We start from the raw sequence: 24,412 nt of genomic DNA on the forward strand, positions 1-24,412 counted from the left end.
AGAAGGTTTTATCGTCTAAACACAAGGGTACCAACTATTCGTCCGTCCGAGACCCAAACATAACATCTTCAGCCGTCTTTATTTGACCACATATGTATTTATATATGTATTTAATTGAATTAACTATTAATTACTCTTGACCGAGACACCCATTGTACATGTATATTGTATATATTATAGACAATATCTATATCCAAGGGCTAAATTTATGAATTAAACAGGCCCATTTAACTCGGCGGTAGAGTAACGCGATGGTAAGGGATAAGTCATCGGTTCAAATTCGATAAAGGGCTTTCATGAACCTGCAATGGTCATTTTTGTGTATCCTATAGAAATGGTATAAAAAAAAAGGAACTGCCCGTCAAAGTTATAATAAGTTATGGGGTTGAACACTTGTCTACTATGTTATCTAGGGATATACTCTGGTTATTCATATTAATTTTTTCTTGGGACATAGATATTCTAGATAATTTACCAAAGTATTCATTATTCTAGATAATTTACCAAAGTATTCATACTTCTCTCTTGTTTCAATTAGGATCAAATGTATATGAAGCTGAAAATAGACCAATTTGTGATCACCCTTCCATTAAAATTAGCAAAAGCAGCGTCTCCTTGCATAATATGGATTCTAAATATTTAAGATCTGTATGTGAATGTGTCGAATTACTTTTCCCTTGGTCTATTAGTAGACCATCTCCCCAAAGATTGTGAAAGATGTTCCACTAAAAATATTCTTGCTATTGCTTGGACTTATTCCCCAAAAGTCCAAATAAATTAGATACATATATTAAGATACAAAAGTTTCTTATTCCACAACAATGAAAGCACTTTTTCATTCTTTCATATATTGTGAGGGGATTCGGCTTGGAAAACAATATATATATATATATATATATATAAAAGATTACAACAGCACAATGTGGCCCTAATTTTTTTTGTGTGACAATAGGTGAGTAAATAAAGGAAAAAATATCATGTTCGGATAAGTGAATGGTTAACGATCTTTTACCAGGCAAAGAGGCTCATGTGCACCCCAATACTGTAGAGGCAGCGAGGAATGGTTGAAGTCATTTTCATTGTCTTCAATTCAACTAAACCTAGTTGTATATACAATAGTGATGCATGAGTTTTCATGTGTCTAAAATACCTTTAGTTTACATGAAAAAAAAAATTTGTAAAAACAAAATAAAATATAAAAAATACGTTTTTAATAAATTAACAAAATATCCTTCGTTCTTTTTAAGTGCAGACATTCTGCCAAGTGCACCTAGCTTCCTCTTTAATTCAACGGTCTGTAATTTACCCATAGCTGAGCAATAATGAGGGGAGGATTTTACAAAGAAGACGTTGAAAGGAAAAGGCCCAAATTCGGAAAATGACTAATTTGGTGGGTTAAATCTGAAAAGTGTTCCTCTATATAAACAACAGGTATGCACCCCAGCTACCGCACAGCCACCTTCACTTCTCGACCTCTTCCTACCGCTGGTCCTAAACGAAAGAAGAGAGAATGAAGATCAAGATAGAGAGTTCCAAACTCGTGAAGCCAAGCTACGAGTCCCCAACCCACCCTGCAACCGACGTCCTCATCCCTCTCAGCCTCTTCGACGCCGTCACCTTCGACACCCACGTCGGCGGCCTCTACGTCTACCGGCCGCCCACCCCGCCGAACCGAGTGATCGAGCAGGGCCTGCGCAAGGCCCTTGTAGAGTACAGGGAGTGGGCCGGCCGCTTCGTCTACGACGCCGACGACCGCCGCTGCATCATTCTCAACGACGAGGGTCTGCCCTTCGTCGAGGCCAGCTCGGAGTACCCCCTCGGCAGCATCCTGGACGAGCCCTCGCCCCATCACCTCGACCTGCACCCGTCCCTCGATGCCCCCGACTTCCTAGCCCAGGTGCAGCTCACCCGGTTCGCTTGCGGCACCCTCGTGGTGGCCTTCACCAGCAACCACATGGTCGCAGATGGGTTGGCTACCAGCGGCTTCATCGTTGCCTGGGGCCGAGCCACCCGCGGCCTCCCCATGGACCCTCTTCCGCTGCACGACCGCTCCATATTCGTCCCCCGCGACCCTCCCCGCTTCCAGTTCCAGCACCGAGGGGTCGAGTACGTCGACCGCCGGGCCACCACCAAACACTCGGACCCCGAGGACACCATAGTCGTTCACAAGGCACGCTTCCCCCATGACTTTGTAGCGAAGCTCAAGTCCGAGGCCTCCGTTAACAGCCCTTATACAAAGCCTTTTACGACCTTCGAGTGCGTTATGGCTCACCTTTGGAGGAAGATCACCAGCGCCAGAGGACTGAGCGGGAAGGAGACGACCAAGGTGAAGATTGCGGTGAACGGGCGCAGCAGAGTGAGCAACCCGTCGGTGCCCATGAGGTACTTCGGCAACGTGGTGCTGTGGGCTGTGCCGCAGTCCAGGGTGGAAGACCTGTTGGCCAAGCCGGTGGATCATGCAGCGGCGCTCATTCACGATGCCGTTGCTCGGGTGGACGACGACTACTTCAGGTCCTTCATCGACTTCTCGAGCTCCAAGGAGAAGATGGAAGGGCTGGTGCCGAGCGCGGACGAGGAGGAGATGGTGCTGAGCCCGGACCTGGAGGTGGACTGCTGGCTGAAGTTCCCTTACTATGGCTTGGACTTCGGTGCCGGGAGCCCTTACCTCTTCGTGCCTTCGCATCTGCCGGTGGAAGGGCTGCTGATCATCGTGCCTTCTTTGGCCGGCGTTGGTGATATTGACGTCTACGTTCCCCTCTTTGAGAAGAATGTGGACTCCTTCAAGAGTGGCCTGTTTTCACTGGATTAGGAGTGAACATCAAATGTCGTCGTTCTTATCTCGAGAGAAAGACTCCGGTGACACTATGTACTTGATAATGATGTTCCTAGTTTCATTTCTTAACCTTTTTTTTTCTTTTTCTTGTGTTTTTAATATATCATCACCTTCCAATACTGCAAGCCAGCGGTTAGCCGGATGACGTTTACATTAGGGGCGTGTTTATTTAATCTGATCCCGGATAGGGAGATCGGAAGTAAAACAAATGACGGATTTCTATTTTATAGATTTCAAATCCATGAGAGCTGGAATCCATGAATTAGAGACGGAACCACAGACTGCTTAATTATTGGGCTCAGCCAGACTATCAACTTCATACTTAGTTATTGTTTCAAGTCAAACCATCAACTTCATACCCAGTTTGATGTCTATTCTTATTTGAATAATATCTCATAAACACATATAGATGTATCAAATGTTTCTAAAAAGAGTCATTAGTTGCATACAAAAAGTTTTTAAGGAAGCCTTCGGCAATGCATATATATATATATATATGCATTGCCGAAGGCTTCCTTATAAACTTTTGGATGCAACTAATGACTCTTTTTAGAGAGAGAAAGAGAGAGATAAATAAAATAAAAAAAAAGAGAGATTATTGTTAAATACATTCATGGAGATGGGTTGGACCCTCAATACCCAGCTGGGGCCAGTTCTTGCCTGATAAGTTTTGTTAATCAGGTCGGCTCTGTATGATGGATCAGATATCCGACTATTCATCAGGTAGTAGGCCATGTTACCTAACATGAAAAAAAAAAAAAAAAAAAAAAAAAAAAAAAAAAAAAAAAAAAAAAAAGAGCAATTGTGGAGAAAACAACTTAAAAGGTCGAAAGGTGGGGAGTACTTATCAAAGGTACAATTATGAATGTACACATTTTCAGAATTCAACAAGGAATTTCTTCATGACCAAGTTTTTCTTTCTCCAATATGATGTGATGTGATCGCGATTTTTGCTTTTTGATAAGAAGTGGATTTGTGCATTTTAAATTATAAAAGACCACGTCTGAAACGGTCGACAACATACGCGAAAATGTGCGAAGCTGCGAAAAGACCGAAATACCCCCGTCAATCTAGTGTGCATTTTCCGTACGAGGCGTGAGAATCCGATTCTCACTATCCTGAACCCGGTCCATCGGAGATTTCATTCGTCCAACACCACTCTTGTTCAACCTCACATATGGAATGACACGGAATTATTTTTTCCTTTTTTAAATTTCGATGGAGGTTTTGTCCATAAACTTTTTGCTGTTTTAGGAGCCAATGATTTTTCTTTTTTAAAAAAAAAAATTATGTCTAAAAATGCTTGAACTAAAAAAAATGACAGACGTGATATTCTTTCGTATTAAGAATATCATATCATATTTACAATTTAACTATCCAATTTAGTCCCAAAGAAAAGGATGACGACGACCATCTGTTTAGTATTTCCCACAAACTCCAATTGCTTCTTTCTACCATCTCACTTCCATACTTGGGCTTCCCATATCGTTTTGAAGGGATTCCGTTTCCTATTCTAATAATCCTTGCGATTTATAGGACGATTTCATATATTGATTACCAAACGATGGAAGGATGCCTTGAAGAAGTTGAAGCCCTCTGTCATGTTTATAAGGTTGAAGGCTGCTTTGTCATTGAGGTGACGATAAATACACCACCCATCAACTAAAAGTATTACACATACATAGTTTGCAGTTCAATGAAATAGTGTCTACAAGAATCAAACTGATGATCGGATTTTTACCAACCAGCATAGCATCTGACCAGTTATGCTAATCCCCTCAAAACTATAGTTTATCAAGGGGAGAAATATATCATGAAGGGGAAAAGTTAAATCTTGTAGATTTCAAACTCTGATTGCTTTATAGCAACTAAAGTAAGGTACCTCACCCCACAACAATTGGCTGAGCAAGAGGAGGGGCGGGTGCCATGCATTGAATTCTTGTTCAGTTACTAAACAGTAAATTGAGCTATGTCGTAGGATTAATGGAGGCCCGGATAAGTAAATGTAGGGATGTCAACATATCAAATTTGAATTGAATATACCTTTAATTATATTACTTTTTTTTTTATATATTCATGTACTTGGATTCAAATATGAACAAGAAAAAGTCACATTTGAATCCGAATTTGAAATCCAATTTTTACATTTGTATCTGAATCCGAATCTAAATCAGAAATTTCAACTGAATGTGACCGATTTTTAAAATGTAAGAGCATTAAATATAGCGTATTTGTTTAAAAATAAAATCTAATCCTAATCTGAATCTAATCAAATGTACATCTATATCCAAATTTGAATCCAATTACATGTCATTTCTTAAATTTTAATCTAATCCAATTTCTGAATCGAATATTACATTTTCCCCGTGTCCGACTTTTTCAAAACGGTTTTATATAATATCTAATTCAAGTCAAATATTTTGGCATCCTTAAATAAATGTGAAAGGAAGATTCATTCGTGACAGCACCTTGGTGGGTGGCGAAGGCCGGAGAAAAGCAAATATGCACGGTAGAAATGTAAAGGCTGGGAAAGGATTTGAATAAGGTACAACTATTATCATATTCAACCGACCACAGTTTTATATTGTTTTCAATTTGTTTATATGACTCGGATCTAGCGCAGCCCCTTAACTGGAAAGTATTCATGCCCTGACCACGTTGATAACGTCCTGCATACGATTTATTGTTGTTGGCATGTTTCGAAATCGGTCGACGACAGATAGTCGCGATGGGGAGAGCTGCCTAATATAAAAGTCCTTTTATCAATTCAACGTCACAGGTGCTATAATTTTGTATACGGCACATAACCTAATGAAAAATCATGATCAGAAGGTCATCATCTGAAAAGATGATCAAAACATATATTATAGATGCAACACGGACAGTTGAAGATGCGGACAACAATCAACATCATGCTGGAATATATTTCTGATTATCATAAGTGGCGCTGGGTTGGCCGTAACACAAGTGATTAAACCAGTTCCAAAACTTCCTGTTCTCTTTTTTGTCTATTGTAAACTTTAAGCTTGGTAGAGGTCTGATCAGTTTGTTTATTGGGTAAATAGAATGGATCTCTGGCCTTCCATTTCTGGGATATGGTCATCCAGTCGATTTGCTGTTGGGATGGAGATATTCGAAGTATAGTTTACAAGGTGAAGATCAAAGAGATCCAGTGTCATTTTGCAGGCAACAGGTTGATGCCGGCCCTATACTCAGAAATGGGAGGCTTCGGACTTGCTCTTGGGCTTTGTTCACTGCTTTCATAAGTTTCCCGGTTCGCCGTGGGAATGGATCTCTCTGTAATTAGTTTTTTGTCTTGATTCTTTTCCTTTTCTGTTATAATATGATTTTGTCGAACGTTCTTTAATTCTCTTCTAACAAATAAGGTGGTGGGGAGACCTTCTTCCAGCAGCATTGCGGAATTGAAAATTAGAAAGCGAACTTTCTTTTATATTAAGAATATACATCAGATTCGAGGATATTTGAGATATTGATATCTTTTAACAACAAAACTTAGATTCTTTTTTAAAGAAGCATGATTAATCGTAATACAAATCTGAAATCCAATGTGTCATACTCGGGGGAACTGATCGACCGAAGTAGCCCTCCTTCCTTTCTCCCAGTTATAAAACAGGGATGTGTGCGCAACTCGATCTCTTTTCTCTTGTAGATAAAAGGACTCTGCTAAGTTGAAGGACAATGGGAAGGAGATGTTATGTCATGTGAAAGGACAATTTAGCAGAGAACAGGTCAACAATATGCGTTTTCTGAGCTAGTGTGTGTATTACACCCATCTTGGTCGTTGTGACTTCCCATGTCCATGAAAACTTAATCTCTCGAGTATACATTCTGCTTCATGTCGGCTTTATATGATCCTTAGCTACGTAACAATACCAAGTAACGAAGCAAGTAAAATAAGGGGGGAAGAGTCAATAATCTTGGTCAACAAGCTCAGGAACAACCGATTTAACAGAAAATTCGAGGGAATTGAAAAGCCGTAATAATGTGAAACTTGCTGTTTTATGTTGGAAAATAATGTGAAAATAATGTGAATACTTTATGGTATTCAAGTCAATTACCCAATACTACAAGGCAAAGGAAAAGAGGGGACTTTCCAGCCTCTTTTCCCGACAGCAGGTTGTTAAATCTCTGGTTCAGCCGGAATATTCTGGTCAATTAGAACAAGTCATTGAAGGTTGTAACGAGTACGAATTCGCAGAGTCTAAAACAATGGCGGACCTACTTTTGCCGCTGTTTTTCTTTGACTGCATTTTATTGAAAGCTTGGAAGGCAAATTCCATGTTCATATTTTACGATTTTATATTCGCTTGTTTGGTGATGATGAATTTCACTTTAATGCATGGCAAATACTGGTTGTGGGTATAGTGACGATTGTGGATATAGGCTTTGTTTATGATTTTAAAATGCAAAAAAACGATAAACAAAACAAAAAAGGAAAAGAAAAAAATGAAGAATTTGGGAATAGCTTTCGAGCGAAGACTTGCAAAAGCAAACGCTATGGTTTTGATTCTAGGAAAGAACATACTGTTCATGAAGATCCAAGTAAAATCAAACCTTATTGAATGGAAATGAAAGAAGTGAAAAGACGGTCAATTAATTATTTGGAGGATATGAACGTGACAGTCGTGAATCATGCATGGTTTACCTATGAATTGGTAGCAATAATTCTTTGAAAAATATTTGTTTAAACTAATTAGCGTAATAAAACCACCCATCAATCACCAAAGAAGATATTTATTAGTTTTTTTTTTTTTGTCACTGCAAATGGGCTGAGGAGAACCCTTTCGTCAATAGTGAAGGAAGAGTAAAGAATCAAAGAATAACAAAGAACATCAAAAGACAAGGCTCATCGAGCCCACAGAGACCCCTGAACTATATTAAGCGAAATTAAAATCAGCAGATCCTACTAACAACATATGAACTTCATTATACAGAAATTCTTCAGAGATGGCCAATATCCCCATCACGTACGATAAGCAAGGGAATTGAGCAACATCAAAAGAACAATTGGCCATGGAATCTTGCAGCCAATTCATCCAACCAACATTGTTCGATCTAATCTTCAAGGCAGTGAATAGGTCAGAAACGGCAGATAGCATCCGATTTAGCAGGACATTTTCCTCAAGGATTAAATCACTCAAGGAACAATATGTACTACTCATCCCAAATTTGCTGGTGGTCATGCCATAAGATGGCAGCATAACTTTTCTCCTCCCCACAGCTAGAGAAGAGACAATTTCTATCGTCTCCATGGCTGGAGGTATCCAAATAGGACCGAAAATTTTCAATCCCAGCCATAACTGAAAGGCCAAATGAGCATGAGCAGGAGCAGAACATTAATTTATGTTTCAACATAGCTTCTACAGAGGCGTGCCAGACCAATTTATGCACCCGAGAGATGAGTCTGATTCTTCCAAACTGTAGAGATGATTACAAAAGGTCCAGACCTTCCATAGAACAATATTGAAGCAGACCTGCCAACATGAATTCTTTTAAAAGTTCAGCAACAGGAAAAGAAAAATATTCCCTATGGGTAAACATGAGTTTCATATGAATGTACTAATTAAAAACATCAATTAAGAAAAATGTAGTAATTCAAGTGACAAATGAACTTTGTATTAAGTTCCAAACATCAACCAGTTTATTACAACTTAAGAGAACTCGGTAATTTATAATATTTTTTTCAGCAAATTAAATAAGAATAGCAGAAGACAAAAGAACCTAGCACCTTCATTGAGGAAATTTCCTTGGTTGTTGTTATTTTGCTTAATTTCCGGCAAAATCTGCATCCTAGTTCCTTCTCATAACTTTCTGTTGGTTTTCCAATGTTGTGTATCTATTGAGCGTTTTTTTATTTTAAATATTGTGTTGAGTTTTTTGAAGCAGAATGTCAGATCATCGAAGTACTCCAAGCCTATGGGATTAAATTGCTGCTTACATTTTCCTTCATATGTTTCTTCAATTGAGTAAGTGAGCATAACATAGTTAACAATATATGACGATGGATTGACGATCTTTTAAAACAAAGTCAGAAGCATTGGCGCAGCCAGAAATTTCTGCATGGCTGGTGGGTTCTAACGATTCAAATTTTAGACCGTTAATGGGAACGAACATGTAAGTAGGAAAATGACTGAGGCCTGTGGTCAATTTCCCAAACAAGACTATATCTGCCTCATACACTGGTCAAAAGTACTAAAACATTTCAAACAATTGAATATTATATGCATGATCTCTCTCAGACACATAATTTAGCAAACAGAAACAAGGCATTCAACTCTTACATTCTAATCTATGTGTTTTCTTGGTAGGGATTTGTTGAGAAAATTGCAAACTTTTTCAAGAATTAGTTGGTCATTTCATCACATATTCCACCACATATTTGTATACAAATAAAAACAGTATGAAAAGATAATAGATATTGGAAAAATTGTTATTAGTGATGGATCAACTGCATCATGCGAAAATAGATTATTTTCTTAAAACCATTTTAGTTGGATTTCTAGCTACTACAACGGATCTTCCCATGTCACATTGGGCATGATCACACGTTTTCTTCTCATAATGACATGGCATACAATATATATCTCAGCTTCAGGAAGCAATTCCTGCATGAAGTCCCGAAGCAACCCTTTTAATACAATTTGAACGTCGTCGTTCGACATCTCAATGAAGGATCCACGTAAGTAACCTTTTTAATACAACTAAGTGGGTGTTTGGATACTCCTGATGATCCACGGGATTGGTTTCCATTTCATGGTCCCAGCAAAACTGTGGATTTAAGAACCGTGGATTTGAAATCTATGGGCCTCGCTTGATTGATCCATATGTCAAAGAGAAAAAGGAGAGTGCTGTTTGATCGGTGAAACATACGGATTCCAAGACGTCAAAATCATGAACTCTAGGTACTTTAGAATAAGCAAAAGTAATACGCTTAAAACTAAAGCAAAGTGATTTTTAACCTTCAGTTAATATGGCTTCGTACCGAATTAATTAACAACAAACAGACTCTGGTAGTGAACCTACCTGATTATATATGCCAACAGAACTGCACTTCGATAATATACTTTTAACCGCCAAGTTTTATTTCTTCATATACAAGCATGCCCCCTAGATAAAGATCTTGTTGCCCTCAACCGCTGGCTTGTACCAATATAGACAAGTGGTTGCTACTTAATGAAGCTTAGAACTAAGAAGCCACCTAATTTCAGCATATAAATATTTGCTCGCACCATGATTAGCAGCTGCTCATGCTAAAAAGAATGTCCGACCTAACCCCAAACAATGTAGTAAAGGTCGTGTACATCATAACTTGTAGATTTTATCTTGGGATTTGAGACAAAGATTCCTTGTCTGAAATGTTGTGGAAAAGACAAATTCTGGATTGCTAGGAAATTTCCACTTTCAATCTGGAGTCCCTTAGATCCAAAGAGGGGCGATTTCATGTTCTGCTAGGACAAGATTAAATCTGGCATAATTAAAGTCCCACAGCTTGTGGACTGAGGCCAAGTTGCCAGATTTCTTCTTGGACCAACCAAGGACTTCATTGTTTGCCCACAAGGATAACCATGGTAAGCACAGGCAATTCATCATGCAGAGAAAATATATCTTATGGAGTGTTTGGATGCCGCAGATCTCAGAATCACTTTCAGACCCGCCATGAAAGGGCATTCGCTAACAACAGATTTGAAATCCAAGGTGATCTCTTCTCCAGACCGCCCTGTCAGACATTAGATCCACGTGGCCAAAGTCGACCGTTTGTTTATAAGTGAGGATTTCATATCAGATCCAAAGGTTACCAAACACACCCTAACATTTCATATCATATCATATCCATTTTTTTAGATATTCACGTATTCGGATTCAAATACAATCAAAAAGAAAAAATTGCAAACACTATATATAAAAGGAAAGCAAAAAACAACAGTTTCTCATGGATTTTCCTTATACTTGTTTGGAAGGAAAAATTGGACGGAAAAACTTCCAACTGCTTTACTCTACAAGTGTTTGGTTGGTGTAAGAAAAAAGGAAGTTTTGCAATACTGAACGTTTCATGTTCTTGTGTGCGTGACATAGTAAAAGAAGGAAGATGTTTTTTTAATTTAAAAAAACATGTCCTTTGTAATCATTTTTTTTTCTATTTTATTTTTATCTTATCAAAAAACTTTTTTTAATTTGTCATTAATTATACTGGTGCACTAAATTTCGTACACCAACCGGTGGCCAAAAGATGACCAGTTCAATGCGTTATATATATATAATATATGTATATATATATATATATATATAAAATTTGAAAATTACTCTTACTGAGTTCACATTATAAAGGATCCTCCAAGAACAACAAAAGAAAAGCAAGTTGACAACTTGCTGGGTATAAAAATGACAGCGAGTGATGATCAGTTACCTGTAGTCGTTTTGTCCTATACTGACAGTATGCCAACCGAGAAGCGTGTAGAAGCAGCAGTGTTTGCATCGACAGCATCACAGGCCGAGCCAGGGGTGGAGCCAGGAATTTCTTTAAGAGCGGGCCGACAGTCCAACCTCTTGATTTTGATAGGGCCAAATTGAATTCAAATCCAAAAAATACATTATGCAATTAAAAAATTATATTTTTTTCAATATATTTTTTTTTCATTGACCAGAATGTACTTAAAAAAGTTTTACAATCAACACCAGAATGTACTTAAAAAAGTTTTACAATGTTGATGCCAAAATGATGCAATGAACACTTGTTTTATTTCTGACGTCGATGTGACTTGTGACCAAAATGAAGCGTTGTCTTCATCGTAAAGCATGGTGCTAGCTCGGATTTTTTCCTTCATTTTTCCTTTTACAGACAAGGAAACAAATTAAGTTAATTGTACAATGTTGTCAATGGAAGAAGAGATATTCTAATAAGTAGTCAATGTGATTGTGTATAAAAATAAAGTAGAGAATTTCTCATTCGAGCAACTTGCTAGCTCTGGAGTTATTATTGTACCGGGTTCTTCGAGAAGTAGGCCATGGCAGCCCAGAAGAGGTTCATACGACTGGGCCCTCACAGAGTTGGTGGAGTCTCCTAGTCTAATTCAAATTGACGCTTTTCTTTGGGAGGCAGCCTAAGAAACAGGCAACCGCCAAACTAATTAATGTTACTTAGCCATATTGCCTCCCATAGCTTATCGTATATTTACATATTCAGATTTAAATTTGGAGTCAAATACAAATAAAGAAAAAATTCATATGTGAATCTGAATCCAAAATCAGATTTCATGATCTGATTCAGATCCGATTTCTATATTCATACTCAAATCCAAATCCAAATTTTGCCAAAATTTTCAAAATGTAAGACCACTAAATATAAGATATTTGTCTAAAAATAAATCTCATCCAAATTAATATCTGAGTCAGATTTGACATTTATGTATATCTGACTTTGAATCCCATTGACTCCAAATTTGAATCCGATCGAATGTCCTGCATTAAACCTAAATCCGATCCAATTTATGAAATGAGATATCAAAAGTTTTGTCATATCTCAGATCAATTGAGCTGGATATCTGATTTGAAATCAGATACATTGACATTTCTATTAATTATGAAAATGCTTTCGATTAACCAAAAAAAAAAAAAAGCTTTTTATAGCGACATATAAGAAAATTAAAAAATAAAAAATTATATATTTTTAAATAATACTTACCAAAACATCGGCAAAAAGTATAAGGGTCTCGCACCCAAAGAAAGGGTCTTTCATTTCGTCGAGTGTCAGCGTCGATGGAAAGGGAAACGCGTTGAGGGACAAAAGAACAAAATGTGTACTATTTGGTGACCTGTAATATTCTTCACCTGCCAAACTTGAAAAAGCTGAGTTTGACTCGGTTAAGTTTACTTGCCAGTACTTTCCTCCCCCTTCTCGGAAGAAGCTTTTCATATAAGTGGGCGCTCATCCCATGCTCCTACGAGCCTCTCTATCCAGGAAGCTCGCCTCGCCTTGAATGTTCGTGGACCTTTCCATGACCATTCAGGGTTATATGATTATATGTTCTGTTAAGTGAGAAATTAAGCAGCGGTGGAGCGATAAGTTTTTTTTTTTTTTTTTTTTTTTTTTGTTGAATGTACTAGTAATAAATATTAAATTCTTAAGAAACATCAATGTTTAAATAAAAAAAATTATCTTAAAATGTTAATATAAAAAAATAAGTATCTTTTGTAATTTTACGTGAACAATTGCCCTCTGTCCTTATAATTAATATAAGCCTTTAAACACATGAAAATAGAGGCTCAACCTACAAATGTAGGGATAAAAATAGAAAATGATAAATGATTTTCCCATGTTATCGTAGCCTCTGGGAGGTGAGGCACAGGCTAAGAACCATGGCTCGAACACACACCCGAGACTATTTTTCTCGTGGACTCCCTTTTAGTGGGTTGCAGTGGAGCAGCCGTTTGATAATAGGAACACTCTGTCGGTATTGTTTCATGAATTTGTCCGACATATTTATAGATTGCTAAATGTTATTAAAAGGGCTGTTTGGCGGCAGTAACATATCAAAGTTGATGTCTTTGAATGTACCTCAAAAATGGTGTGAATTTATAAAACACTACTACAAGTGAATCTACTCAAACGATTCGGGAGGTACGTAAACACTAGTCTTAATTTTTGTGCCTGTGTTTGTTTTGAGGTTTTAATGTGACAGGTTCATCTTTATATCAATAATCCTATTATTGAATTAAGGAGCCCGAATGTAACTCTGGACACTATGAAGTTTAAGAACGTGGTGATGGAGATGGAAAGGCTGGAACTCTCGCTCCAATGGTGCAGGCTCACCTAAAGAGTGTCATATTCTTTCTCAAAAATAGCCGCAGTCACGGGTCAAGGGTCCAAGTATGCAGAGACAAGACATGAAGAAACGAAAAGTAATAAAACTAAGACCCTTGTCAGTAGAAGTCTATAATTTATAATTTGCATATTTTTCAATTTTTTAAATTCCTCAGCCAGGCTTTGAACAATTGAACGGAACAAACAAAACGTGAGGTAATTACATCTTGGTTGGGGATCACAAGACACGACGAAAAAATAAGCTTTCTCTCCCTCTCTTCTCTTCCTCTATATAAACACCAAGAATCTCCAATCTTCTCCACCCTCAGTTCTTGAGTCCATCTCTTACCATCTCCTGCACCCAACTCGTAGCTCATCACCTGCATTCTTCTTTCTAAGAAAATGAAGATCAAGAGGGAGAGCTATAGGCTCATAAAGCCAGACTACGGAGACGCCACCCCGCCTCCCACAGACCTCTGCCTTCCTCTTACTCCCTTCGACACAGTGACCTACGAAGGCCACATCGCCGTGATATACGCCTACAGACCTCCCAACCCCACGAACAAGGCCATCGAAGAAGGCCTGAGGAGGACTCTCGCCGAGTACAGGGAATGGGCCGGCCGGTTCGTGGAGGACAAAGACGGCCGCCGGTGCATCCTCTTCAACGACGCCGGGATGAGGTTCGTGGAGGCCTCCTGCGACTACCCATTGGGCTACATGGACAGACCCTCCCCAGAGTACCTGGAGTTGCATCCGCCGCTCGAGGGAGTGCAGGAGTTGGCCCAGGTGCAGCTCACCCGCTTCTCCTGCGGCTCCCTCGTTGTGGGCTTCACCAGCCAACACATGGTGGCGGATGGCCTCGCAACCAGCAATTTTCTCGTCGCCTGGGGCCGCGCCGCCCGCGGCCTCCCCGTCCAGCCGCTCCCCTTCCGCGACCCGGCCTTGTTTGTCCCCCGGAATCCTCCAAACTTCCGATTCGAGCACCGCGGCGTCGAGTACACCGACAAATTACGAACCGACATTTCCGGCGTCAGCTCGACCCTTATAGAAACGATTAAAGTCCACAAAGCCCACTTCTCCTCCGATTTTCTGCTCAAACTCAAGGCCAGGGCCTCCGCCAACAGCGGCATGAGAAAGCCCTACACGACGTTCGACAGCCTCATTGCTCATCTCTGGCGGCAGATCACTCGGGCCCGCGCTCTCCATCCGGCAGACACCACCGAGATGCGAATAGCCGTCAACGGGCGGGGGAGGATGACCAACCCCCGCGTGCCCTTGGAGTACTTCGGCAACCTCGTGCTGTGGGCGGTGCCCCGAGCCAAGGCCTGCGACCTGGTTCGCCAACCGCTGAGCCATGCGGCTAGGCTCATACACGACGCGGTTTCCCGGGTAAACGACGACTACTTCCGGTCGTTCATCGACTACTCGAGCTCGAAGGAGAAGATGGAGGGGCTGATGCCCACCGGAAACGTTACCAGCAGGGCTCTGTGCCCCAACTTGGAGGTCTACAGCTGGTTGAGGTTCCCTTTCTACGACTTGGATTTTGGCGGCGGGTGTCCTCACATGTTCACCCCATCTTATTTTCCGGACGAGGGCTCGCTCTTCCTGGTTCCTTCGTTCTCCGGTAACGGAGACATCGACGCCTTCGTAGGCCTGTTCGAGAAGGATATTCAAACGTTCGAAGACCTCTGCTATTCACTAGAGTAAGAATTGATCGGGGCTTTCTCCTAGAACCAGATCCTTCAATATCTTTCAACTGTAGACAAAGTGTTGGTTGTAACAACGTATGAATGAATAATAACAAATACCATGCTACCTTTTGCTGATGAAAGGCGCATATGCAGTAATTAACTTAATTTTGCAATCTTGTTTGAATACAAGAAAGAGAAGACGACATATCAGTAACACAAATAATGATATAATCATCCTGCTCGATCGAAAGCAGCACGATAAGCAAAACTAATCAGAGATCTCAAATCCCCTTCAGCCTACTTCAATCATCTCAACATCTATACGAGAGTGATTAAGCGGAGGTATATATGCGCAACATTCGCTAAAGTTCTGATGGATTTGGAACTATTTATTTTCGAACAGCTTTTACGCGGGAGTAAGCTAGAAGTTGTGTCATTAACAAAATTTTATGCAGGAAACAATATCATAAACGTCGCTTCGTTAGAAGTTGTGTTTCAAGGGGACCCAGGAAGGGGCCAGGGTTACGATTGGCCACTTGTTTGGAGGACTACATGTGCAAAGACGGCATTTATTTAAAAGATTGCACCAATGTCTAGGGGCTTAGCATGGAAACTGAAAAGATTGCGCCAAAATCTAGGGGCCGCAGCTACAGCTTTTTTTTGTCTTAAAGAGACGAGACCGACGAGTTAGTAATAAGCGGCCGGCCGGCCAAGTAATCGGTAGAAAGTCCAATATACTTTTTAGAAATTAAAAATTAGCTGAAATTCAAATTAAAAATTAAATAAAAAGTAAAAAAATATAAAAAACATTTTTTTAATAAATTACCAAAATATCTTTCTCTCCTTGGCTATATGGTGCGCCTGAAACACACAACTTTTTCTTGTGGCTATCTCGGCCCTAAAATAGGTGATTTTCATTTTTAACCATATTAAAAAATTGACTGATAATGAAATGTATCTGATCCATTTATTTTTCTAACTCGCCCTGATATGTCCCAAACAGTTTTAAAAGTGAATTTGTGGGGACAAGGTCAGCTAAGAGAACTAGTCAATATCAGCCAGCCGTGGTAATATGCGTGTGATGCACGGTGCACAGCCCATGGTATATGACATGTGTTCAGCTTTAAATGTCGGTGACGATTAATTTTTGTCGGTGCCCAAAACAAGAGGTCAGTGAAAACATCATTCACGGATGTGTAGCATTAAGATGTCGTTGAAGTTAAGCTTTTACCAATGTCTAGCTTAAAAATGTCGATAAACATGTCACTTTTTACGGACGTTCGGAAAAAGACATCGGTAAAAAGTAATCTTTTGCGATGCAGGTGGTTAGGATGTTATTGAAGTTGAGCTTTTACCAACATTCAACTCGACGTTCAAAACAAAATGTTGGTAAAAGCCTTTTATCAATGTCTACTTTGTAGACGTCGATAAACAAAAAAAAAAGTTAGCTTATTAGCACGTGGTCATGCTCGCATTGTTAAACTTGCTTTCACCGACACACATGGAACATTGGAAAAAGTTACACCAAAAACTTTTACCAAATGATTTTAAGTAGAGCCTTTACCGATGCATCCCACATGTCGATAAAGGCTTCCTCGACTCTATACATACGCCGCCCCTTTCCTCCTTTATTCTTCTTCCCTCTTTTCCTTTCTCCTCTCTCTTCTTCCAACCCAGCTTTTACCAAAGTTTTTGGGCGATTGCATGTGTTTTTCATCCATTTTAGAGGTCTAAATAATGAAAATGATAGGTTGCTCGAACTTAATGTTAAGTTTTTCCTTTTTCTATTTGTAAATGATTTTTGGTTATGATATTGTTTCAGGGTAATGATTATTTAAACATGCGGTGGTTGCTCTATTCCATTAGGTTCATGTTCTTTTTTCTCCATTAGGTAATGCATCTCCCTCCCACCTACATGGATCAACATAAGAAAGTTATAGAAATCATAAACGTTTAATTGTTGTGTGGTTGAGAAGGGGAAGTTCATCCCAATAGGCAATGTCGTTTTCAAGAAGTTGATAAAGTTTTTATCCTCATAATAACATTACCTTCAAAAGAAAGCTAGCAGACACTTCCAGGAATAGCTTAATTGTATATAGACTAACATGGTATATCAAGCCAGATCTTTTACTTAGAATCACAAAATTGTTTCTATACAGTACGAGGGACTTGCATTCTTGGATAAGAGCAACCATGATGAAAATGCGGATGATATCCTTTTCAAGGTAAAGATAGGTTACCCTATGGCAGAACTGGAGGGAAATTTCAACATCTTCCAGACAGGAGCTTGTGATCAGGTTGTTCCCCATTTGTCTATCTGGAACAGATAAAACGAGAAAAGACGTATTGAAATAATATGTAAAATTTAAAATTAGCTTTTCAAAACACAGTTTATTCAGGACTTGGATTGCCAAAACCTTAAACCCCAATACCCCCTCCCCCCTAGCTCTTCTGTATCCAGCGCTTCCGGGAACGAATCTCTCCACCTATGGGTGACGAAGGGTGACGCAGATTCTAAAGCGGCTGATTCTAGCACACCAGAAACCCTCACAGTTGGATAGAAGAGCTAGGGGAAGCCTTTTGAACTAAGTTGGTCAAGGGTTCATTAAGATGTCGATAATCATGATCTAAACCTTAAACCCCAATATCCCCTTTCTTTATACACTGCCTGAATTTTTCGGTCAGAATCTCAACAGTAATGTCCTACTAAAGTCTGAATCTCTCTCTCTCTCTCTCTCTCTCTCTCTCTCTCTCTCTGTTCTTTCGGTTGACCATTGGCAAGAAAGGAAAGTCGGTTTGTTTCTCTTTGGTAATCAGACTAGTGGATTTGGTTATGCCAAGAGGTGTATCCCAGTTATTGAACCCTTGACCTTCTTCAACTTGAAGGTCTTAATTCCAACTTGAAGGACATTTTGGCAAGCCAAGACTATTTGCCAACTAGCCATGTGATGGCTGCAAGTGGAAAATGATGCCTTTTGGCACTGTAAGCCAGGAATTTCAGAGTCCTTAACCAACTTAGATTTTTCCCATATTTCTTGGTGCAGAAAACCCAATTTTGCATTTAATATGTGGAAACAATGAACAAACAATGTCCTGAAGAGAATCTAACTGCATAACAGGCACAATCCAGTAAACTGTCTAATATAAATAATATTTGCATGTCTTTCGTTTCCAATTCCTTTTTTCTGATTTTGAATGCATTTTGTGAATGAAAAAGGCATGGGGAATCTTAGGGACTGTTTGGAGATAATTACATAGTGCTCATGTCTCATCAATCTGCAGATTTTCATAGGGCGGTAACAGTGTGTTGCTGTTGCTAATCAGCCTCTTAGGGCCTCGTATCATGATTAACCTTTCTTTGTCCTTATCCATGCATGCACAAAATATCTTTGCTTTTCAGCATCTCTATGTAATAGTTTGTGTTTTCCTGCAAGTCATAAAAACTTTTTCGATTGATGAACAGGACAGGTTGCTGGTGACTTATGGTAACAGTGTCAATGTAGCTGAAGGTTCATTGTCCCGTGCTTTTGTAAAAAACTGTTGACTAAAGGTCAAAGATGCCGACTCGACCTTTTTTCCTGATCTGATCATATATTTGAACTTTTGACCTCCAGAACTTGAAAACGTTCGATCCTTTTTTAGTTTTCTAAACTTACCATGGACATGGAGGTTTAGGACAATGTTAGGTTCACTTTGTTGAGAGATTTGGTACGTAGTTCTTTGAATAGTTTTAATCCTTATGCAGAAAGAATTTTCAAATATCAATTTTCTTCTCCCACTCAGGTTCTAATGTGGAAATTTTTGGAGTGAAGGAACATTTGCTTCAGTCTGGGATTTTGGTGGCCCAAGGAAGCACGATGTTCCACTTAAGCTATCTATGCCGGCGACTCTTAACTTCATTATCTTCCCCTGTTTTTGGCAGTTGGCTGCTTGTTATATATGATGAAGTAAATTCATTCTATAGCGCAAAACAACTTGCCAATATTGAAAATGCAACTATAATTGCACTTCTTCATCGTCAAAGTTCATTTGTATTGTAAAAATGAGATACAGGCACACTGTCAAGTAGTTCAAAAGTCTTTGTTTTGGAGAATCTGTAATTTTTCTTCTTACCGCAAATAATAATCGTCCAATCAATAGATCTCTTTAATCCAATTCGTGTTTTGTGAGCTGTTTAACGTTAGTGCATCAGAGTCACAATTTCAATTTGTTCGTTTCTGTTTTTTTGGATCAAATTTTCATATGCGTGTTTCAGGTGCAGCTTAAAGATGCAGCGGATTTAGTTAGCCATGAAAAAATGCCATCGGCAGAGCCATAAGCCATATACCAGGTCATCAACATTGCGTTGCGTTTTTACGTTTGAAATTTCCAATAAAATGTTAGACCACAAGTTCTTGTTTTCCATCAAAATTAGGGCGACCCTTTTCTAGTTCCTCAGCAATTTTCACGTCGACACAGCCATGGACGATGCTTCCAAGTTATACTCAGAGATGGAAAAAATTGAAAACAGTCGGCTACTTCTGAGATTTGATGGTCTTTTTTTCAATTTATTTTACGCACTAAAGACTTTCACAAAAGGTGTATGTCGACTCTAAAAATAGTAGTCAATTACACAGTGGTTATATCTGAGATAGCTTATGGACAGTAGGGCTTCCCCTGGGTCTTTTCCTCTTCATCCATAGTCGGTGGGCGGCCTAGCGCGGCTGCCAGCCGGAGACAGGCTATCTCAGATCTCTACGTCAAAAATCGGCCGGCGGTTTTGAGCCCTCCGTTGCACCGACAAAAAAATAGATGGCTTCAGGGGAGTGTCTGTCTGTCTCCGTTCCGCTTGATCTCAATCTGATGTTGGTTTTAGCCACCGGTTTTTACGACCTTGGGCGAGCAACAGAGTCACTTGATTCTAGTGCTCGCAGAAACTTTAGTTCTTGTCTGTCCTGCAATCCTCCAAACACATCTTTTCCGGCACTCTGCTGCTCTCTAGGATTCTCATCACTTAGATCAGACTCTTTCTTAAACGTAAAACCGCCAAAGCTTGTGGATCTCAAGGCAGATTGTAACTCTTAACTCCAACGCAATGCATCAGGTTGTGTGTGTGAGAAACTTAACCATATGTGTGTGTATATATATATATATATATTCAGGTCATCCGGATGTCTGTCAAATCACTCGATGCCGTGATTCGGTTGGTGTGATTAAACAAAGCAAGAATAGTTTAACAAAAGATTTAGAAAGGATTCATCCACGCACTTACTTGATCTTACCCTGCTTCAGCTTGTAGTTCACCAACTTGGCCATGTGTTTCATGTGATGCCAAGCATAAGTTTCCATCGAAACAGCCAAGTCCACTTCATATATGGGCCGTTTGATATATACAATCTGAACACATGCAAGGGTGGACCCTGCCGGGGCCGCAGTGATATTTAGCCGCCACGTGCACGACATAGCTAAGTTCGAGCGACCCCGACCACCCCCCGCCAAAACCCACCCGGTCCCATGAGACGAGCCCAGTGGGCCAAAGTGGGCTCCATGTAATGGAGGGGCGGGGTCGAACTCGATGCACCATCATAAAAGGACTCTGCCTTTATAAGTAAAAGGATGCAAAGATCAAACTTCAGGTCCTTCATCGACTTCTCGAGCTCCAAGGAGAAGATGGAAGGGCTGGTGCCGAGCGCGGACGAGGAGGAGATGGTGCTGAGCCCGGACCTGGAGGTGGACTGCTGGCTGAAGTTCCCTTACTATGGCTTGGACTTCGGTGCCGGGAGCCCTTACCTCTTCGTGCCTTCGCATCTGCCGGTGGAAGGGTTGCTGATCATCGTGCCTTCTTTGGCCGGCGTTGGTGATATTGACGTCTACGTTCCCCTCTTTGAGAAGAATGTGGACTCCTTCAAGAGTGGCCTGTTTTCACTGGATTAGGAGTGAACATCAAATGTCGTCGTTCTTATCTCGAGAGAAAGACTCCGGTGACACTATGTACTTGATAATGATGTTCCTAGTTTCATTTCTTAACCTTTTTTTTTTTTTCTTTTTCTTGTGTTTTTAATATATCATCACCTTTGAACTTAATTTCCAATACTGCAAGCCAGTGGTTAGCTGGATGACGTTTACATTAGGGGCGTGTTTATTTAATCTGATCCCGGATAGGGAGATCGGAAGTAAAACAGATGACGGATTTCCATTTCATAGATTTCAAATCCATGAGAGCTGGAATCCATGAATTAGAGACGGAACCAATTCAATCAATGAATTAGAGATCGAACCACCCCCTCATCCGATCTCAATTGAGAACCTCGCGTCCCCACTGGCCGCTAGGCGGGAGGTCTCCTCCCATGCTTATCGACCAACCTCAGCTCTCTCTTCAAAGAACCTGATAGAAAAATCATGTTTCCGAAGAGAGAGACAGAAGCTCAGATGGTGGGAGACAGATCTGAGAGCTTCGAACAAGAACCAACATTGACCACCTGGGATAAACAAAACAAGAACCAAGATTGACCACTGGGGAGTTGTGAGAGAAAAAGAATCTTCAAATTGATTCAAACTACTGCTCACAAAATCTCCATTTTTAAGATCCATGGTTATCAAACGGTACATAACTTAATATGTCGTTATTGGAGGTGAGGCGCTCGGTGGAACCGCTACTTCTTTTGTATTTTTCATTTTTGTGCTTATAGAGCACGGCTTATTTAATCTGACTGTTCCTCAGATTGAACTTGATAACAATGGAAAACAAGCCCATCAAAATGGGTGAAGCGACAAAAAAATTTAGATGACAATTCTATGTTCATCCATAGATCGTGGGATCCCACTTAAGGTTGGGCATCAGGCGGGCGATAGTCATCCCAACTCTCTTTAGCTCGGGCTAGCCCAAAGCCTTTGGCAGCAGTTTAGGCCCAACCTGGGTTGAGTCAAACCATCAACTTCTTACTTATTCGCTCAAGCCTAACAACCAATCCAGTTCGATGTCTATTTTTATTAAAAACTCTTCACATTTCATTTTTAATATCTCATCTCAAAAGCACGAATAGATGTATCAAATATTTTTAGAAAAGCCATTATGGCATAACTTTTTAAGGAAGCCATTGGCAATGCACCCAAAAGTGCATATATATATATATATATATATATATAATAAAGAAATGTTTGTTAAAGCTCAGGCCAGTTTTTTTAATCAGGTAACGTCAAATAACCGAGCCGATGTCAAAGAGAGAGAGAAAAAGGACGAGCAATTGTGGAGAAAACAACATCTTATAGAAAAGTGGGGAGTACTTATCAATGGTACAATTATGTATAGAAGGAATTTCTTCATGTCCTTGTTCAAAACTTTATGACCAAGTTTTTCTTTTCTATAATAAGATATGATCGTGATTCTTGCTTTTTAATAAACCCGTGTAGAAGTGGATTTGTGCATTTTAAATTATATGAAAGGGTCAACAACATACGCGCGACCCCTGTGCTTGGAAAATGTGCGAAGTTCCGAAAAGACCGAAATAACCCGGTCAATCAATTGTGCATTGTCCCGTATGAGGCGTGAGAATCCGATTCTCATTACCCGGTCTATCGGAGATTTCATGCGTCGAAGAGAAGACCACTCTTCTTCAACATGGAATGACACGGAATTATTTTTTCCTTTTTCCTTTTTAAGTTTTGATGGAGATTTTGTCCATAAACTTTTTGGTGTTTTAGGAGCCAATGATTTTTAATTTTTATGTCTAAAAATGCTTGAACAAAAAAATGACGGACATGATATTCATTCGTATTAAATTATTATTAAAAATATCGTATCATATTCAACAATGTAACTATCCAATTTAGTCTGAAAGAAAAGGATGACGACGACAACTGTTTAGTATTCCCCGTAAACTCCTATTACTTCCTTCTACCACCTCACTTCCATACTTGGGATTTCCGTACCGATTTCATATATTGATTATTAAAGGAGGAAAGGATACCTTGAAAAAGTTGAGGCCCAATGCCTTTCTATTTGTTTGTAGGGTTTAGGGCTGCTTTGTGATTGACCATTCGTCAACTAAAGTATTCGGCATGCATAGTTTGTAGTTCAATGAAATAGTGCTCACAGGAATCAAACTAATAACCGAATTTTCACTAACCTGCAATCTGACCAATTACGCTAGTCCCCTCAAAACTATAATTTATGAAAGGGACAAACAGATCATCAAGGGGAAAAATGAAATGTTGTAGCTTCCAAACTCTGATGCCGCTGTCAGATCTACTTCTTTATCGCAACTGACATATGGTGGCCGGCAAACACTTGTATGGTCATGAGATCGCCTCACCCTCACCCACAACGATTGGCTGAGCAAGAGAAAGGGGCACGTATAATGCACTGATTTTTTTTCTTACACTTAATAAACAGTAAGTTGAGTCATGTTGTAGGATTAATGGAGGTCGGGATAGGTAATTGGATATACCCTTAACTATATATATATATTTTTTATATGCATGCATTTGGATTCAAATATGAACAAGAAAAAGTCACATTTGAATCTGAATTTGAAATCCAATTACGCAATCTAAATCCAATTTTTACGTTTGTATCTGAATCTGAATCCAAATCTGAATTTTCAACTGAATGTGACCGATTTTTAACATGTAAGAGCATTAGATATAGCATACATGTTTAAAAATAAAATCTAATCCAAATTCAAATCTAATCAGATGTACATCTATATCCAAATCTGAATCCAATTACATGTCATTTCTTAAATTTTAATCTAATCCAATTTCTTAATGGAATATTACATTTTCCCCATATCCGACTTTTTCAGAACGGTTTTATATAATATCTAATTCAGGTCAAATATATTGGCATCCTTAAATAAATGTGAAAGGAAGATCCAGTCGTGGTAGGACGTTGGTGGGTGGCGAAGGCCGATGAAAAGCAAACATGCACGGTAGAAATGTGAAGGCTGGGAAAGGATTTGAATAAGGTACAACTATTATCATATTCAACCGACCACAGTTTTATATTGTTTTCAATTTGTTTATATGACTCGGATCTAGCGCAGCCTTTTAACTGGAAAGTTTTCATGTCCTGACCACGTTGATAACGTC

At 39.5% G+C, this 24,412-nt stretch overlaps 2 protein-coding genes across 2 annotated transcripts; both read left to right on the forward strand.

Annotated features, from left to right (window-relative positions):
• Nucleotides 1–1,432: 1,432 nt before the first annotated feature.
• LOC116246131 (agmatine hydroxycinnamoyltransferase 1-like) lies at nucleotides 1,433–3,207 on the forward strand. Its single transcript, XM_031617838.2, has one exon. It carries the CDS (start codon nucleotides 1,511–1,513, stop codon nucleotides 2,807–2,809), a length of 1,299 nt encoding a protein of 432 aa, XP_031473698.1. The 5' UTR covers nucleotides 1,433–1,510; the 3' UTR covers nucleotides 2,810–3,207.
• A 10,750-nt stretch (nucleotides 3,208–13,957) lies between these two features.
• On the forward strand, nucleotides 13,958–15,467 carry LOC116246130 (putrescine hydroxycinnamoyltransferase 3-like). Its single transcript, XM_031617837.2, has one exon. It carries the CDS (start codon nucleotides 14,055–14,057, stop codon nucleotides 15,357–15,359), a length of 1,305 nt encoding a protein of 434 aa, XP_031473697.1. The 5' UTR covers nucleotides 13,958–14,054; the 3' UTR covers nucleotides 15,360–15,467.
• The last annotated feature ends 8,945 nt before the right edge of the window (nucleotides 15,468–24,412 follow it).

This window comes from Nymphaea colorata, chromosome 1 (genome assembly GCF_008831285.2).
Source record: "Nymphaea colorata isolate Beijing-Zhang1983 chromosome 1, ASM883128v2, whole genome shotgun sequence".
Taxonomy (NCBI): domain Eukaryota; kingdom Viridiplantae; phylum Streptophyta; class Magnoliopsida; order Nymphaeales; family Nymphaeaceae; genus Nymphaea; species Nymphaea colorata.

Coding starts and splice junctions, on each gene's coding strand:
- LOC116246130 (XM_031617837.2), top strand. CDS start 14,055: ATGAAGATCAAGAGGGAGAGCTATAGGCTCATAAAGCCAGACTACGGA.
- LOC116246131 (XM_031617838.2), top strand. CDS start 1,511: ATGAAGATCAAGATAGAGAGTTCCAAACTCGTGAAGCCAAGCTACGAG.